At 39.3% G+C, this 21,136-nt stretch overlaps 1 protein-coding gene across 1 annotated transcript in view; it reads right to left on the reverse strand.

Annotated features, from left to right (window-relative positions):
- The window catches only part of LOC112224753 (tensin-1-like), a 298,598-nt gene that overhangs the window by 43,268 nt on the left and 234,194 nt on the right, over positions 1-21,136 (reverse strand). Inside the window, 2 exon segments of the mRNA XM_042319964.1 lie at positions 20,538-20,654; positions 20,815-20,880. Of these exon segments, the coding sequence (XP_042175898.1) occupies positions 20,538-20,654; positions 20,815-20,880 (183 nt within the window).

Genomic DNA, 21,136 nt, shown 5'->3' on the forward strand with positions numbered 1-21,136 from the left:
AAGACACGCACCATGTCCGATATAGAGTTGAAATGTATTACATTTTGAGTGTGTATACCAATATTACACTTCATATACATCACAGAAGATCGAAATATAACAAAACTGTTTAGCACAAAAACACCAGATTTTCGGCAGTATTTAAATTTGTAGTTATTAATTAATTATGAAAATATAAAAATATGAATAACATTCCCACCCATGAGGCCACTAGGTCATTTGACTGCAGGAAAGGTCTACATAACAACCTACAGTCCAGGATTTCCTTTAAATATCAACATTGCTTGGAAAAAGTGAGCCTTTCCGTCATTGTCTACTCTGGCCTCCGTCGCCCCGGACAACCCCACCCAGCTTCCTTTACTGAGAGTCTGGAAGGTTCCAGAGAAATAAGCAAAGACACTTCAGAGACTACACATCTTCTACCCTACAAAGACACTTCAGAAACTACACATCTTCTACCCTACAAAGACACTTCAGAGACTACGCATCTTCTACCCTACAAAGACACTTCAGAGACTACATCTTCTACCCTACAAAGACACTTCTACATCTTCTACCCTACAAAGACACTTCAGAGACTACACATCTTCTACCCTACAAAGACATCTTCTTCTACCCTACAAAGACACTTCAGAGACTACACATCTTCTACCCTACAAAGACACTTCACAAAGACACTTCAGACTACACATCTTCTACCCTACAAAGACACACTTCTTCTACCATTCAAAGACACTTCAGAGACTACACATCTTCTACCCTACAAAGACACTTCAGAGACTACGCATCTTCTACCCTACAAAGACACTTCAGAGACTACACATCTTCTACCCTACAAAGACACTTCAGAGACTACACATCTTCTACCCTACAAAGACACTTCAGAGACTACACATCTTCTACCCTACAAAGACACTTCAGAGACTACACATCTTCTACCCTACAAAGACACTTCAGAGACTACACATCTTCTACCCTACAAAGATACTTCAGAGACTAAGACACAAAGACACTTCAGAGACTACACATCTTCTACCCTACAAAGACACTTCAGAGACTACACTTCAGAGACTACATCTTCAGAGACTACACATCATTCAATCTTCTAGACACTTCAGACACTTCAGAGACTACACATCTTCTACCCTACAAAGACACTTCAGAGACTACACATCTTCTACCCTACAAAGATACTTCAGAGATCCAAATGTGATACAACCGGCAACAGATCCATATGTAATCCATAACAGGCATCAGATAGTAAATCAACGGTTGCAGCTCAATAAAGCATCACTGAATAACCCATATTAATAGCGAAGACACACATGGCAAAGCACTTGAGAACAAAATTACTTTTACGTTTTAGATCTTACTTTCAGTGGGTTTGGAGCTTACACAGTAGAATGTATTCAAAAAGCACAAAACAGATAGCGTGAAAGGAGCTCCCCTACCTGTGTGAAAACAGCAGTTGGTATAGTCCAGAGGAATCTGAGAAAAGCCCAGGTGCTACCCCAAAGCGGAACCCCCGGAGTGCAGCATTGCGGAGCTGAATAGGGGGGGAGTTCACTTGGCTCAGGAGGCTAATTGTATTGTGAGAGCTGCTGCTGCTGTTGTTTTGGACTAGTGGTGAATAGCTGCCTGTCTGAGCTACTCTGAGTGAGCTCCTGCTCTTAAGTCCTGTGAACTCTCACAACAGTCTCTGTGTGTTGGTGTACGTGTGGGGAGACGGGCAGCCGCACACACCACGGTACGCGTTTGACTGAGTGACATCACCCTTCGCTCTCCCTCTGTTTCCTTCTCTCTAGCACACAAATGCATGTTCGCACAGACACAAGGAACAACCAAATCATACTCAACACACACACTACACAGCCTCCACCTCTCACCCACCCATGAAAATTAGCCACTTTTATTGTTGTAACTAGGTTCAATGTCTGACATTTTACTAGCTATCAGAGTTAACGCTAGGGAATAGAAACAAGCTGTTACTGTGAAAGGAAAAACCACACCCTGAATTAGGGAAAGACTGAGAAGGAAAAAGAATGAGAGAGAGAGAGACAGAGACAGAGAGAGAGAGAGAGAGAGAGACAGAGAGAGACAGAGACAGAGACAGAGAGAGAGAGAGACAGAGACAGAGACACACAGAGAGACAGAGACAGAGAGAGACAGACACAGAGAGAGAGACAGAGAGACAGAGAGAGAGACAGAGAGAGAGAGAGAGAGAGAGAGACAGAGAGACAGAGAGAGAGACAGAGAGAGAGAGAGAGAGAGAGACAGAGACAGAGAGAGAGAGAGACAGAGAGAGAGAGAGAGAGAGAGAGAGAGAGAGAGAGAGAGACAGAGAGACAGAGAGAGAGAGAGAGAGAGAGAGAGAGAGACAGAGACAGAGACAGAGAGAGAGAGAGAGAGAGACAGAGACACAGAGACACAGAGACACAGAGACACAGAGAGACAGAGAGACAGAGAGACAGAGACAGAGAGTGGTGATCAGTCCCTGGATGGGAGATCAGATGCTGCTGGAAGTGGTGTTGGAGGGCCAGTAGGAGGCACTCCATCCTCTGATCTAAAAAGAATATGCTAATTCCCCAGGGCAGTGATTGGGGACATTGCCTTGTGTAGGGTGCTGTCTTTCAGATGGGATGTGAAACAGGTGCCCTGACTCTCTGTGGTCACTAAAGATCCCATGGCACTTATCATAAGAGTAGGGGTGTTAACCCTAGTGTCCTGACTAAATTCCCAATATGGCCCTCATTCCATCATGGTCACCTAATCATCCCCAGCTTACAATTGGCTCATTCATCCCCCCTCTTCTCTCACCTGTAACTATTTGCCAGGTTGTTTGATGTAAATGAGAATGTGTTTTCAGTCAACTTATAACTTATTCCAAAATCTAAATGTTATATATTAACTAAAAATGTTTAAGGTAAGGGTTGTTTGGGATAGGTTTAAAACAATACATCTCCAAAAAAACTTTATCACTAGATTCCAATTAGCAATCTTTGGAATCAGAGGCATATTCCACTTGAAGGTAACGGCGCTCACTGTTTCCCCTAGTGGCCGGTTTCCACATTCTTTCCCGACGTCTTCAGACATGGATGGACGTTGAATACTGACTTGTATCAAGGGTGACCTGGCTGGAAAGTGAGAGGTGCTCAATAGTATCTGATCTGGAACAGGGTACCACTGAGATTGCACGCACACACACACACACACCCCCCCACCCCCACACACACACACACACACACACACACCGACTTTGTATCTGCACAATGTAGTCCTGTTCATGTACACAATATACAGTGTACTGACATTTCCTTACTAAGATTTTAACTACAGATTTCTTCTGTTTGAGCTCCACTGAAGACTCCATCTTACCTAGCGATCTCCTACATTTACATCGCTTAGGAAACACTGGCTTTACTGTGAAACAACTGAACAGAGAACAGAACCACAGAGAACAAACATACTGCTTCTCTCTTCCAATGTGACAAGACAAACATTGACACAACTTGATATACTACATTGATACACCCTGATACACATTGATAAACCCTGATACACCTTGATAAACCCTGATACACCCCGATACACCTTGATACAGCCTGATAAACATTGATAATCATTGATAGACCCTGATACACATTGATATACCCTGATAAACCTTGATAATCATTGATAGAGCCTGATACACATTGATATACCCTGATAAACCCTGATACACCCTGATACACATTGATGCACCCTGATACACATTGATAAACCCTGATACATCCTGATAATCCATGATGCACCCTGATACACCCTTATACATCTTGCTAAACTCCGATTTACCCTGATTGACCATGATACACCTTGATAGACCCTTATACAACTTAATAATTATTGATACACCCTGATAATCTTTGATACACCCTGATACACCTTGACAATCCCTGAAACACCCTGATATACCTTGATAAACCCTGATACACCTTGATAATCTTTGATACACCCTGATACACCTTGACAATACTTGATACACCCTGATACACCCTGATACACATTGACAATCCTTGAAAACACTCTGATACACCTGGACAATCCTTGATACACATTGATAAACCCTGATACACCCTGAAACACCCTGATACACCTTGATAAACCCTGATATACCCTGATACACCCTGATACACCCTGATACACCTTGATAAACCCTGATACACATGTATAGACTCTGATTAACCCTGATCATCATTAAGACATCACCATCATCATCATCATCATCATCAATATATCAACATGATCATTATCATAATTAAGACATCACCAAGACATCAACATTATCCTCATCATCATTAAGCTATCATCATCGTCATCAATACATCATCATCAGCAGCATCAAGACATCAACATTATCATCATCATAATTAAGACATCAACATGATCATCATCAGCAACATTATCATCATAAATACATCAACAACATTATCATCATCATCATCATCAAGACATCAACATTATCATCATATCATCATCATCAACATCATCATCAAGACATCAACATTATCAACACCATCATCATCATTATCATCATTTCATCATCATCATGACACCAACATTATCATCATCATCATCAAGACATCAACAGTATCATCATCATCAAGACATCAACATTATCATCATATCATCATCATCATCTTTGTACAACTTTATGCTGCTCAGTCCACTCAGTTAATAATGATGATAGCAGTCTATTGTAAGCTATAAAGTAAGTGCTGAAGACTGTTCAGGCTGTCGTTCTCCATCCTGAATGTATATCTGAAGTGGCTTCTTTTTAGAACAGGCCAGAGGTCACATTCCAAACAGAGATAGAAAATCGAATGCCGTCGCAGCTTTTTACACCAGCCACACTATTTCTGTGTGTGTGTGTGTGCGAATGCGTGTGTGTGTGTTTTCTTGGCTCCAGGAGAAAATTGCTTTGCTGTATGATCTCACACACATTTGTCAGGGGACCTGTCTGCATCCCTGAAACCTTTTCCTGCCTAATTACCCAGCCCTGCCCAGCCCTGTCTGTCTCAAACTATGTGGGTGTGTGTGTCTGTGTGAGATCGTGCTACCCTTGGAGTGAATCAGGTGTTCTCTGATAACATCTCAAGCTACTTTACGTTATATATAATAGTATTACTATTATATTATTAGTATTATATTACTACTACTATAATATTACTATTACATTTGTACTATTATATTATTAATATTATATTATTACTATTATATTATTATAGTATTACTATTAAAGTATAACTACTAATACTATTATAGTATTACTATTATATTATTCCAATTATTATTACAATTATATTACCATTAAATTATTACTATTACATTAGTAATATAATATTATTACTATTAAATTATTACATTTCTATTAACTATATAATTAATAGTAGTACTATTATAGTATTACATTATTACTATTATAGTATTACTATGATATTATATTATTAATATTATTACTATCACTATTATTACTATTAAATTATCACTATTGCATTATTGTATTACTATTATATTATGACTAGCATATAATTACTATTAAATTAAGACTTCAATTTTGACTATTAAATTATAATTATTAAAATATTATTTATATTATGACCAATACTTTATTATCATTATATTATTACTATTATATGATTATATTACATTATAACTATTATATTATTACTATTATATTATAACTTTTATATTATTACTACTTATTATTACAACTATATCGTAACTATTATATTATGACTATTATAACTATTATATTATTACTATTATATCAGAACTATTATATTATTACTATTATATTATAATATTACTATTATATTATAATATTACAATTATATTATTACAATTATATTATAAATAACTATAATATTTTTACTATTACATTAATATTGTTAAATTATTATAGTATATTATAATATTACTATTATATTATTACCATTATATTATTACTAGTATACTATAAATATTATATTATTATATAATTGCTATTAAATTATTACTATTATAGTATTACTAAAACTATTATAATATTACTATTATATTATTACTATTACATGATTATATTATTACTACTATATTGTAACTTACATATTACTATTATATCATTACAATATTACTATTATACTATTATTACTCTTATGTTATTACTATTATATTATGATCCTATTACTGTTATACTATTACTAGTATATTATAACTATTATATTATTACTATTATATTACCCTTTTACTATTATATTATAACTATTATATTATTACTATTACAATATTACTATTATATTGTATAATTATAGTACTACAATTAAATTATTACACCATTACTATTCTATTGCTATTATTAGATAATTACTATTTTGCTATTATATGATCACAATTACATTATTACTATTATAACAATTGTATTACTATATTATTACTATTACATTATTATATTATTACTATCATTACTATATCATTACTATTATATTATTACTATTATAACTATATTACTATTACAATTATTGTATTATTACTATTATTACTATTATATTATTACTATTACATTATTATGTTATTAATATTATTACTATTATATCATTACCATTACATTATAATATTATTACTATTGCAATATTATATTATTACTGCCAGACCCACTGGCTCCAGGTCATCTACAAGTCCATGCTAGGTAAAGCTACACCTTATCTCAGTTCACTGGTCACGATGGCAACACCCACCCATAGCACGCGCTCCAGCAGGTGTATCTCACTGACCATCCCTAAAGCCAACACCTCATTTGGCCGCCTTTCCTTCCAGTTCTCTGCTGCCTGTGACTGGAAGGAATTGCAAAAATTGCTGAAGTTGGAGACTTTTATCTCGCTCACCAACTTTAAACATCTACTATCGGAGCAGCTAACCAATCGCTGCAGCTGTACATAGTCCATCTGTAAATAGCCCACCCAATTTACCTACCTCATCCCCATACTGTTTTTATTTATTTACTTTTCTGCTCTTTTGCACACCATTATCTCTACCTGCACATGACCATTTGATCATTTCACTCCAGTGTTAATCTGCTAAATTGTAATTATTCGCCTTCCTCCTCATGCCTTTTGCACACAAGACTCTTTTTTTCGTTTTCTACTGTGTTATTGACTTGTTTATTGTTTACTCCATGTGTAACTCTGTGTTGTTGTCTGTTCACACTGCTATGCTTTATCTTGGCCAGGTCGCAGTTGTAAATGAGAACTTGTTCTCAACTAGCCTACCTGGTTAAATAAAGGTGAAATTTAAAAACATTATTACTATTACATTATTAGATGACTATTACATTATTAGATTATTACTATTACATTATTATTATATTATAACTATTATAACTATTATATTATTACAATTATATTATTACTTTTACATTATTATTATATTATAACTATTATAACTAGTATAACTAATAATATTATTAACTATTATATTATTACTATTATACTATTATAGTATTACTATTACATTATTATATTACTATTACATTCTTATATTATTACTATTACATTATTATATTATATTATTACTATTGAACTATTATAACATTATATTTTTATATTATCACTAATATATTATTATTATTACTATTATATTATTACTATTATATTATTACTGTTACATAACTATTACATTATTAAATGATAACTATATTATTATTATTACATTATACCTATATTATACCTACAACAATTACATTATACCTATTATATTATAACTATTATATCATTAATTTTATATTATGACATAATCACTGTTATATTATTACTATTAGATTAGACCTATTATATTATAACTACTATATTATTACTATCATATTATAACTAATATATTATAACTATGATAGTATACATATTATATTATTACTATTATGTTATAACTATTATCTTATAACTAATACATTGTTACTATTACATTACGATATAATCATTGTGATATTATTACTATTACTTAATAGCTATTGTATTATAACTATTATAGTATTACTATTGTTATATTATACCTATTATATTATAAGTATTATATTAAAACAATTATATTATTACTAGTATATTAATACTATTATATTATTATATTTTACCCATTATTTTATACCTATTATATTATAACTATTATTTTATACCTATTATATTATAACTATTATATTATTACTATTATATTATTAGTATTACATAATTACTGTTAATAATACAACATTGTAAATGGGAATTGAAACCAAGTGACCCTCTCGATGGAGTGTTTTGTCAGATGTTTAGAGATAATGTCTGCCAGATGCTCCCCAGTATTACCTTTGATCCCAGTTCGTGTGGGTGTGTGTGTGTGAACGTACATTCCAACTTCCAAACACACCAGAACATTTGTGGGGGGGTTCACGGTCCACAAGTGCTACATTGAAAAAAAATGTTGTGATGATGACTGCTTTCTCTGAGAACATAACCTTGGGCACTAATGGAGCCAAACCATTCCAGGCCCTCTGGAGAGTAGGCTACTTAGATCTCTACCTGCACATGGAGCTGTTTTTAGACACAGTTAGCTAAACTATTGACTGGGTCTTCAGTGGCCATTACATCAATTCTCTGTGAAACGCTGATGTGCCTGTAAAGGCCCAAGGACAGACACAACTCCACAATAAGGAACAGATTTGGCTTTGGAAGAACAGTAGTTGAAATCCAGTCAGTAAGTCCCTGGAGCATCATGCTGTTGCCTTAGTCTAAAGCCATCCTGTATCTTCCACAAACACGTACTGTACTGTCAGCACAGGATTCCACTCTGGAGATCAGTAAATATACATCAATGGCACCTTCTAGATCTACGAGACAGCACTACTTAAATAATGTGTTTGGAAAGACAAGATCATTTCAACTGAGTTTTGTTGCAGAATGGTCAGATACCTTCAGTCATCTGCACAGGAAAACACATATATAGACATGCACTCAGTCACCCCCCCCAAACACACACACAAGATAATGCGTCACAGCCGCAGCGTCTCCCTCTATGTAGAGCAATCAAGTTCTGCTCAGCTCACAGCCCTAAATGGGAAAAGTCTGAGGTCATATGAGTCGATGCTTTAATCGGCTCGTCATGGCTGGAGAGGACCCAAGGAGTCCAGGGGGCAGCTCATTTCCACATCTCCTTCCTACAAGCAGACTGAGGATAAGCACTACTCATAAGCCATCAGACCAATTTAGTGCAGTTCAAATCGACTTCATCCTCTGTGGATGCTTTCAATTCATTTGGTTCTTCGACTACTTCCGATTCTTCCTCCTCAAATCATAAGTTACTAGCTCCCTGAACCAATCATCATCTTAAAGCCAAAAAGTCGGTTAAACCTATGAGATGACACTGAAAAGTCCAAATATGCTTGTACTGTAGGTTGACAGTGAACAAAGTGTGTATACGTGGGTGACATATCCTCTTATTAAAGGCCTTATTTCCATACACATAGCTTATTCCCTTACAATTAACTTTGAATTTTGTAATCCTTTGTAATGCCAATAGGCTCTCAGAGCTTTGCAGTACATTCACACACATACAGTCCAGATAACCCAGCCACAGACAGTCTACAGAACCCAGCCACAGACAGTCTACAGAACCCAGCCACAGACAGTCTAGAGAACCCAGCCACAGACAGTCTAGAGAACCCAGCCACAGACAGTCTAGAGAACTCAGCCACAGACAGTCTAGAGAACCCAGCCACAGACAGTCTAGTGAACCCAGTCACAGACAGTCTAGAGAACCCAGCCAGACACAGTCTAGAGAACCCAGCCACAGACAGTCTAGTGAACCCAGTCACAGACATTCTAGGTAACCCAGCCACAGAAAGTCTAGTGAACCCAGCCACAGACAGTCTAGAGAACCCAGCCAGAGACAGTCTAGGTAACCCAGCCAGAGACAGTCTAGGTAACCCAGCCAGAGGCAGTCTAGGTAACCCAGCCAGAGACAGTCTTGGTAACCCAGCCAGACACAGTCTAGGTAACCCAGCCAGACAGTCTAGAGAACCCAGACAGAGACAGTCTAGAGAACCCAGACAGAGACAGTCTAGAGAACCCTGCCAGAGACGAAGGGAAAGCCAGGCGCAAGTTGCCCGGTAATGTGAGCCTAACAGACGAGATAAATGCCTTTTATGCTCACTTTGAGGCAAGCAACACTGAATCATGCATGAGCGCACCAACTGTTCTGGATGACTGTGTGATAACGCTCTTGGTAACCGATGTGAGCAAGTCCTTTAACTTCACTAGGGTAGGGGGCAGCATTCGGAATTTTGGATGAAAAGCATGCCCAAATTAAACTGCCTGCTACTTAGGCCCATAAGCTAGGATATGCATATAAGTAGTAGATCTGGATAGAAAACACTCATGCCTGTGAGTATAACAGAACTGATAGGGCAGGTGAAAACCTGAGGAAAATCCACCAGGAAGTACTATTGTTTTGTTTGAAAGGCTGTTTATCCATTGAAAGCCTATCCACCATAAAAAGACTTAGGACCCAGTTCACAATCTCTATGGCTTCCTCTACATGTGGCCAGTCTTTAGGTATTGTTTCAAGATTTTACTCTGAAAAATGAGGGAGATACAGCATTTTCAATGAGAGGCCAGTATAAATTTCCAGCCATGAGTCCTGCGCGTGATCTTGAGTGCGCATTTCTTGTTTCTCCTTTTCTATTGACAAAGCTTTTGTCCGGTTGAAATATTATTGATTATTTATGACAAAAACAACCTTAGGATTGATTTTAAACATCATTTGACATGTTTCTACTAACTTTTATGGTACTTTTTTGACTTTTCGTCTTGATGTTGAGAGCGCGCATTGTGCCTTTGGATTTCTGAACTAAACGCACCAACATAAGAGGTATTTGGACATAAAGAGGGACATTATCGAACAAAACAAACATTTATTGTCTAACATGGAGACCTGGGAGTGCCACCAGATGAAGATCATCAAAGTTAAGTCATTCATTTTAAGGCTATTTCTGACTTTTGTGACACCTTTCCTTGGTTGGAAAATGGCTGTATGGTTTTTGTGGCTAGGCGCTGACCTAACATAATCGTGTCGTGTGCTTTTGCCGTAAAGACTTTTTGAAATCTGACACAGCGGTTGCATTAAGGAGAAGTGTATCTTTAAATGTATGTTAAACAGTTGTATCTTTAATCAATGTTTATGATGAGTATTTCTGTAAATGTATGTGGCTTTCTGCATTTTCACCAGATGTTTTTTTGAGACAATGATTACTGTACATAACGTGCCAATTTCAACTGAGGTATTTGGACATAAAGATGAACTTTATCGAACAAAACACACATTTATTGTGTACCACAAAGTGCTAGGACCTAGATGCAAAGCCCATAACATTGTCAGGGACTCCAGTCATCCAAGTCATAGACTGTTTTTCTCCGGCAAGCCGTACCAGAGTGCCAAGTCTAGGACCAAAAGGCTCCTTAACAGATTCAGTCCCCAAGCCATAAGATGGCTGAACAATTAATCAAATGGCCACTGGACTATTACATTTGCCCCCATTTGTTTTGTACACTGCTGCTACACGCTGTTTATTATCTATGCATAGTCACTTCACCCCTACATACATGTACAAATGACCTCTAACTTGTACCCCTGCACACTGACTCGGTACCGGTACCCCTGTTTATAGCCTCGTTATTGTTATGTTATTGTGTTACTTTTTATAATTTTTTACTTTAGTTTATTTGGTAAATATTTTCTTAACTCTTCTTGAACTGCACTGTTGGTTAAGGGCTTGTAAGTAAGCATTTCGTGGTAAGGTCTAACCTTGTTGTATTCGGCGCATGTGACAAATAAAGTTTGATTTGATTTGTCTGGAGAACCCCGACTATCAGACTATCCACTCCAGATTGTGACTTTCTTGCGAAAATCCCAAAGTCCCATTGTCTCCATGGTTCCTGCCTGTTCCATTTGGCTGACTATAGTGTCTCACTACTTCAGGCACATCATTGGACGACAATTAAGTAATTCAAAGGATCCGATGTGGTGGAGCTGACAGACAGAGGGAGACACGGCCTTGCCAGACTTTTGGCTGTGTGCAGTGTGTGTGTGTGTTTTGTACAGTATGTGTGTTTGTGTTGCCAGACTGTTGGCAGTGTGCGGTATGGGTGGTGAATCAGCACTTTTTAATGTCCTGAAATTGAACTAATTCCTCATGCCCACTACAGTGCAGCAGCCTAGTTGGCCTTGTTCAGTTAAGGGGGCAAGAAGCAGATTGCATATCTCAATACTTGTATTACAATGTATTTCTCTACTAAGTGTTGAAAAAGTTAGATGTTTTACCTATGTCATTATCTGTCACTGTGTGCAACCTGGTCAAATGAAGGCTTAATTACTGAATCGGTCTTGCTGATGAAGGGTATCAGTGACAGAATAAAGGAAAGAAATGGTATGAGGAGTGTGTAGGCTTGCATCCCCCAAGGAGCCCAGTGTGTGTGTGTGTGTGTGTGTGTGTGTGTGTGTGTGTGTGTGTGTGTGCACCCATGTGTGTGCATGTGTTTGCGTATGTGTAACTAAACCTCTTCCCAAACCTCTTCCCCAGTAAATGTCAGCCTTATGTCCATCCACCCAGCTCAGGTCAGAGGGTTGTCTAATCAACAGGCTAAGTGACCGTGCAGGGGGACGGTGTGAAGAGAGGAGACCTGGGTAGAGCAAATTAGAAACTAGGCCGTGGTGGTTAATAATGACAGGGTGAGATGCTGCTCCTGTCCTCATCTCTTCCTCCTGTCCTCTTTTCCACTCCTCTACCCACGGCCATTTCCCAAGGTAGTTAAGCCCAATGTAACAACAAAAAAACACTGTTATACCGTGTCAGCCAAACAGCTGAAAGAGAGGTTGAGAGAGAGAGAGACTGTCTGGACACCAGCTGGAGTCAAGCTGACAATGGCTTGAGTCAAAGCTGTGTGAGAACCAGTCATTCATGCCTATTAGCGCCCATGGCTAACATCAACATGCTAACTGCTGCGGGCTAACAGCTACATGCTAACAACTACAGTCTAACAGCTACATGCTACCAAAAACATGCTAACAGCTACATGCTACCAAAAACATGCTAACAGCTCCAGGCTAACAGCCCTAACTGCTAACTTTGTTCCTTTAAGACTAGGCAGTATACTGTATCTGGTAGCCACTCCCGAGGCAGACAGGCTTGTCCCCCAGAATATTCGAATATTAGACGTAGCCATAAGCCACAAGTAGGCCCCGACCCTCTGTTTGGGAACCATCCACAACACTATATTACCAATCAGGCTCCCTGCACCTCAAAGTAGACAGACCTCACACTTTATGTTTTTATGCCTGTCACCTTCTCCTAAAGGGCATTATTCCAGATCGGTTACCCATCTGGACAAGAGGAATACCTATGTGAGAATGCTGTTCATCGACTACAGCTCGGCATTCAACACCATAGTACCCTCCAAGCTCGTCATCAAGCTCGAGACCCTGGGTCTCGACCCCGCCCTGTGCAACTGGGTACTGGACTTCCTGACGGGCCGCCCCCAGGTGGTGAGGGTAGGCAACAACATCTCCTCCCCGCTGATCCTCAACACTGGGGACCCACAAGGGTGCGTTCTGAGCCCTCTCCTGTACTCCCTGTTCACCCACGACTGCGTGGCCATGCACGCCTCCAACTCAATCATCAAGTTTGCGGACGACACAACAGTGGTAGGCTTGATTACCAACAACGACGAGACGGCCTACAGGGAGGAGGTGAGGGCCCTCGGAGTGTGGTGTCAGGAAAATAACCTCACACTCAACGTCAACAAAACTAAGGAGATGATTGTGGACTTCAGGAAACAGCAGAGGGAACACCCCCCATCCACATCGATGGAACAGTAGTGGAGAGGGTAGCAAGTTTTAAGTTCCTCGGCATACACATCACAGACAAACTGAATTGGTCCACTCACACAGACAGCATCGTGAGGAAGGCGCAGCAGCGCCTCTTCAACCTCAGGAGGCTGAAGAAATTCGGCTTGTCACCAAAAGCACTCACAAACTTCTACAGATGCACAATCGACAGCATCCTGGCGGGCTGTATCACCGCCTGGTATGGCAACTGCACCGCCCTCAACCGTAAGGCTCTCCAGAGGGTAGTGAGGTCTGCACAACGCATCACCGGGGGCAACTACCTGCCCTCCAGGACACCTACACCACCCGATGCTACAGGAAGGCCATAAAGATCATCAAGGACATCAACCACCCGAGCCACTGCCTGTTCACCCCGCTGTCATCCAGAAGGCGAGGTCAGTACAGGTGCATCAAAGCTGGGACCGAGAGACTGAAAAACAGCTTCTATCTCAAGGCCATCAGACTGTTAAACAGCCACCACTAACATTGAGTGGCTACTGCCAACACACTGTCAATGACACTGACTCTACTCCAGCCACTTTAATCATGGGAATTGATGGGAAATGATGTAAATATATCACTAGCCACTTTAAACAATGCTACCTTATATAATGTTACTTACCCTACATTATTCATCTCATATGCATACGTTGATACTGTACTCTATATCATCGACTGCATCCTTATGTAATACATGTATCACTAGCCACTTTAACTATGCCACTTGGTTTACATACTTATCTCATATGTATATACTGTACTCGATATCATCTACTGTATCTTGCCTATGCTGCTCTGTACCATCACTCATTCATATATCCTTATGTACATATTCTTTATCCCCTTACACTGTGTTATAAGACAGTAGTTTTTTTGGAATTGTTAGTTAGATTACTTGTTCGTTATTACTGCATTGTCGGAACTAGAAGCACAAGCATTTCGCTACACTCGCATTAACATCTGCTAACCATGTGTATGTGACAAATAAAATTTGATTTGATTTGAACGCCCAACCGCTTAAGTTTGGAGTCAAAGCAATGTAATCCCCAAAGTCCTAAACAGAATGACTGAGACTGGGACTAGTTTGGGTTGGTTTCCACCACAAAGGCTAGAGAAGGCTAGCTAGACGGTTAACCTCTCTGTGTCCTGTGAGATTGAAAAACACTGCGTCCCCATAACAGACAATGTCAACAAACATTAAACACATTCAGATGGAGGACACAATGTGTTGCATGATTCAATGGATGCTGGTCAGACGCTGTGTGATCAGGAGAAGGCTGGGTTGGTGTATATTGTACATTAACCCGAATACTAAAACAAACATGTTCCCACAGACTCAGACAGATTCATGCACGCACACAGCTGTTAAAGTGTGTAATGAGTCATCTGGAAGAGTGTTCCATTTGGACAGCATACATCCTGCATGTCCACAGCCCTACATTAACCTCCAGTGTCTACAGTCTAAATAAACCTCCAGTATCTACAGTCTACATCAACCTCCAGTGTCTACAGTCTAAATCAATCTCCAGTATCTACAGTCTACATCAACCTCCAGTGTCTACAGTCTACATCAACCTCCAGTATCTACAGTCTACATCAACCTCCAGTATCTACAGTCTAAATCAACCTCCAGTATCTACAGTCTACATCAACCTCCAGTATCTACTGTCTACATCAACCTCCAGTATCTACAGTCTACATCAACCTCCAGTATCTACAGTCTACATCAACCTCCAGTATCTACAGTCTAAATCAACCTCCAGAGGACGGTGATGTAATAGTAATACCTCTACTGTAAGCCCCAGAGACATAAAATAAATATTGTAACACTATTCAAACACGCAGACACACACACACACACGCACACGCACACACACGCACACACACACACACGTTCAAATGCACTTTCAATGAAGTTGAAATTGATAAGATTTCATTTGACAAGATGCATTTTGGTTTAAGATGTTGCACTTTGTACAGCTGGATAATAAAGCCTCACTAAAACATGTCTTCATATAAACAGCAGCGTTTAAAATGTTCAAAATGTTAGAATTCCACATTCAAAGTTAGATAATTATGTGAACATTCAATGGAATCATATTTGTCTGAAAACAACCTTTCGCAAAACAAGAATTTGTTATAGATGTGAGACAAAAAGTGAAATTTAATAGAATCTGTCAGTCACACAGCCTTGTAGAGACATACAGTACTGTACACAGCCTCCTGAACATACACCTCACTAGTACAGAAAATCAGCAAAGTAGTCAGTGATTAAAAAGTCTGATGTCAATAAGTATTTGAAAAGTGTGTGTCAAAGAATAAGTACACGTCTCATCATTTGCAGAATGTAGTGCACTACTCACTTGTTGTTGTTAGTACAGTTTGTCTCTACTGTCAACTGTTCAGCCTTCTGATCCAGTAGAAGAAGACCAGTGTCGACCAATCAGGATGTCAACAGAAGAGAGTGTAACACAACTAATCAACTCCCAGCAGCTCACTGCCTGTTTATCTGCCTGTACTGAGTAAGATCACACACACACTGTCACTCCTCTTATGTGACACACACCACAAAGGGCTGCACAGGATTGTGAGACTGTGTGTGTGTTTTTGGCGACAGAGGAGATTGCGTTCGAATTAGACACACACACACACAGAAATCTAACTTGCACCCCCAACTATTCTAAAAATGTGGTGGGTTGTGCAACAGCCACAATATGCTAGTTGGATTGACAGTTGGATAGTAAACAAGACTCAGGACTGTTTGAAGACCTCTGCTGGGTTCCTGAAAGGACACCTCTTGGCTCCATCTGTCTCACTCATCTCTAACTACCTCGCACATTAATATCATGAGACCATAGGAAACACATTTTTTCTATTTTTACCTTAATTTAACTAGGCAAGTCAGTCAAAAACAAATTATTATTTTCAATGAGGGCCTATGAACAGTAGGTTAACTGCCTTGTTCAGGGGCAGAACATCAGATTTTTTACCTTGTCAGCTCGGGGATTTGATCTTGCAACCTTTCGGTTACTAGTCCAACGGTCTAACCACTAGGCTACCTGCGACCCCACATTGACTGGATGGGTCGATTTAGATTAACCTATTGATAAGGGGAATAGATATTCGTTTGATGTTGAGACTCAAATTAGTCATGTGATCTCTTGGTTATGTTGTCTAGTCAGTGCCTCACCTTAACTACTAGCTACAGGCTAGTCAGTTAAGTCTATGAGACACTTAGCTTAGCTAGTAGTGGGACTGTTTTGAGTTGAGTTTCACAGGGTAACATTGATCACAAGTGCTCGAAGAGTAATGGAATTACTTAATTTTACCCCATGGAGGTTTGTATTTCAGAGTATTTTAGAAGAGGTGATTGGACTGGAGTCGTCAAAAAGATAAGGTGTTTGGGTGTGACCTAGCCATCGGAGGAACAGCTGCTCGCCTGTTGGCTAAAGCTCAGGGTCACATTTAGATAGAAATGCCACAAATAGAGTGGTAGATAGAAATGCCACAAATAGAGTGGTAGCTAGAAACGCTACAAATAGAGTGGTAGATAGAAATGCCACAAATAGAGTGGTGGATAGAAATGCTTCAAATAGAGTAGATGATAGAAATGCCACAGATAGAGCAGACATGATGCCTTACTCTACATACCGTATCAGAGAGATATGTCTGTTCTACCCAATATACTGTATTTCTATCTGAACGATCCACATCGTTGTGCTCTATTGAACGCAGCCCTGGTCAAGGTGAAGGAGACTATGTCTGTCAGTGGATATGACTTGTTGACTCTATTTGGAAAGCCCTTTCTGTTTCGTACCCTCTATGTGTCTAGGATGTGACAAGCCTTTGACCCTAGGAAAACAACTAGCCAAACTGCTAGCTAAGTACTCCCACGAAATAGTTTGATTCCAACTGTGCTGGTAAACACATAACTCTTCTATGTGTTCCTGTCTGTTCCTAACCCCATTGAGTTGGATGAGCTAATTGCCTTCTCAGTGTAGACTAACGAGGCTGCAGCTAGGAGAGAACACACTTAATTACAGTGGAAATGCAAAACACCAGAGTTTCCTGGAACCCATAGACTTCTTGTGCCATTACCACAAACATTCCGAAATGAGGCTTGTTTGCCTGCAAAATGGCCGTCTGGCAGCTAGCACCACAATCACTTTTTACAATCACAATGTCAATGAGCTAATATTCAATGGCCTAGCTTTACATCCATACTGCCATGCTGGCAGAGTGAAGTCACAGGCTCGAGGTCACGATGGGCAAGTGAGATTTGATGTCTTACAGCCTCAGAATGGGTCAAATCTGGCACTCATGTAAACACACACACACACACACACACACACACACACACACACACACGGTGCAATAAGATAGGTGGGGACTTCTGCTATTTCTGCTGCACATATTTAAAGCAGTAGTTGGGTGCGACTGTGTGAAGGGATGGGCATTGTATGACCTGAGTGATAAAACATATAGTCATGGGGATGACCTCTGCCCTTCCATCTATCCAGAGGACCAAGAAAAGCAACATGGGAAAACATGCAGGAATGCTACCAGAAGAGAAAACAATTTCAGAGCTAGGATGAGTTATCTTGGATCAGTAATGATAATCACATGAATAAAAAAAGGACATTATAGATAGCCATCTGTCACGTGTGTATTTAACTCTTGGAAAAAAAGGGTGCAATCTAGAATCTAAAAGGGTTCTTCAGCTGTCCCCATTCAGCTGTCCCCATTCAGCTGTCCCCATTCAGCTGTCCCAATACGAGAACCCTTTAAAGAACCCTTTTTGAATCCAGGTAGAAGCTTTTTAGGGTTCCGTGTAGGGTTCTACATGAAACCCAAAAGGGTTCTACCTGGAACCAAAAAGGGTTCTACCTGGAACAACAAAAGGTTCTACCTGGAACAAAAAAAGGGTTCTCCTATGGGGACAGCTGAAGAACCCTTTTTTCTAAGAGTGTATGATTTAATATGAATCAGCAGTAATACTGTGACAGGTATTATTTATAAATTAATCATTCAGAGATAAATTACAAAAAATATTCAAATTCAAACATGATTGATTAATTGATTGACATATAGAGTATTTGTATCAAGCGATTGGAGCATCACAAATTCAGCCTTCAATAGACAGTGTGAGAGACTATTTTGAAGTTTGCTGATGGAACACAATAACAACAACACTCACATGTTACAGCTCTTCATTTTGGTCAGAGTGAACACATCAGTTTGGTCGGAGTGACCATCGCTCCAAAATCAGGAATATCAGGAATGTTTTGTCCGAGCCTGTGGCTAGACCCCGGAATGTGAATGTTGCGTGTGTGTGTGTGTGTGTGTGTGTGTGTGTGTGTGCATGTGCGTGTGCATGTATTTGTCCTGTTGCTTCACAGTCCACGTTAAACACCAGATGAGTGTAATGAAACTGAAGACACCTCCTACTAGACGTGACACCATATCCTTGCCTTAAGGCGTCCCCTGCCATTCTGACAATCACACAAAGTAAAACATGTCATGGAGTTACAGTATTTCACTGCTATCGTTACGTTCAAGGTATGTCATTATATATTTATTATTCAGATGAACAAAACAACATGTAATAAAGAAAAAATATATAAGAAGGAAGAAAGTTGAAATAGTGTATCTTATCAATGTCCCCTTCTCAGAGAACGGCAACAAACAGCCAAAGAGTAGAAATGATAAGACTGTCTTATCCACTAAGTATGGTATGTCTTTACCAACAGGAATGATATCTAGATCTCAACTGGAACCTCCACATAAACCTCAGGGTTGGAGGGTCATTTCTATGACTTAATACATGGGACAAGTCCTCTGTGATATGTCAACTTGGGTTGACCTGCCTGGTGCTGGAGATTAGGGATAACTCTATTAGGCTTTGATTCTCTCTCTCTCTCTCTCTCTCTCTCTCTCTCTCTCAGCAAAGGACACACCACAGCCAGTCTATAGACACAAACAGCCTTTTGTTGTGTGTGTGATTACAGTACATAGAGATACTTGGAGTTGGTTGGTGTGTATGTGTGACCATACATGATAGATTAACTTCTGAATTCCCCTCCTGGTCATTTTAGGAGGCGGTACCATGGAGTGTGGGGGCATTAAGAGTCATTAAAACCTCCTGGAATTTACAAAGGGAGTGGTGTGTGTGTGTGTGTGTGTGTGTGTGTGTGTGTGTGTGTGTGTGTGTGTGTGTGTGTGTGTGTGTGTGTGTGTGTGTGTGTGTGTGTGTGTGTGTGTGTGTGTGTGGTCCCAACTGTGTGTTTGTGTGTGTGTGTGTGTGTGTGTGTGTGTGTGTGTGTGTGTGTTGTGTGTGTGTGTGTGTGTGTGTGTGTGTGTGTGTGTGTGTGTGTGTGTGTGTGTGTGTGTGTGTGTGTGTGTGTGTGTGTGTATATTGCCACGTTAAACAATGTGTGTAAGACCATCAACAACAATGTACTACAATGTCTGTTTGAAGGTATCCCAATTTGTACAACGGATAGTTCCAGCCACACAATATGATTGGTTGAGAGGAATTTGAAGCAACCACATCATGAAATCATAGTGTACATCAGGGAAAAGGGATTCCTCCTGTACGCATGCCAAGTGACTGTACTCACCATCCATAGTCTCCTCACAATGCTGGTCGAGGTTCTCATAGGAGTCCCAGCGGATTAGAGCATCTTGGGTATTGTAGTCCACTGAGACAGTGGGCCCATTCTCCAAGTGGTCCATCCCTGGTGGAAAAAACACATACAGAGGGGTCAAAGAAAATGTCAAAGCTATACTCATACAATAGGAGGTAGTGTCTGTCATCTTCAACACATTTCTGTTTTTGAATGATCGGTAATTTGCTTGGAGAAAATGGCCGCCAAGAAGAGGAGTAGGTATGCTTACCATTGATTTTTTCTGGACCAAAGGAAAAAACAAACTCCACCTTTCCAAAATCTGGGAATCTGTCATCTGGTTTGAGGATGAGAGAAGAGAAGAAAATGTGTCCATGTTTAAAGCAATGACGGGAGATTGCAAACAGATTTGACATGCAATATTCAGTCAAATTAAATATGATGGAATTTAAGATTCCTTAATACTCCGTTCACATAGAAACCCTCTATGCGGCAATATTCAAAACGTAACTTTGGAAAAGGTATTGAATATATTCGTTATGATGATCATATATAGTTGGGTCATCATCAAGGCACAACAGTTTCATGGTTTC

Source organism: Oncorhynchus tshawytscha, linkage group LG03 (genome assembly GCF_018296145.1).
Source record: "Oncorhynchus tshawytscha isolate Ot180627B linkage group LG03, Otsh_v2.0, whole genome shotgun sequence".
Taxonomy (NCBI): Eukaryota; Metazoa; Chordata; class Actinopteri; order Salmoniformes; family Salmonidae; genus Oncorhynchus; species Oncorhynchus tshawytscha.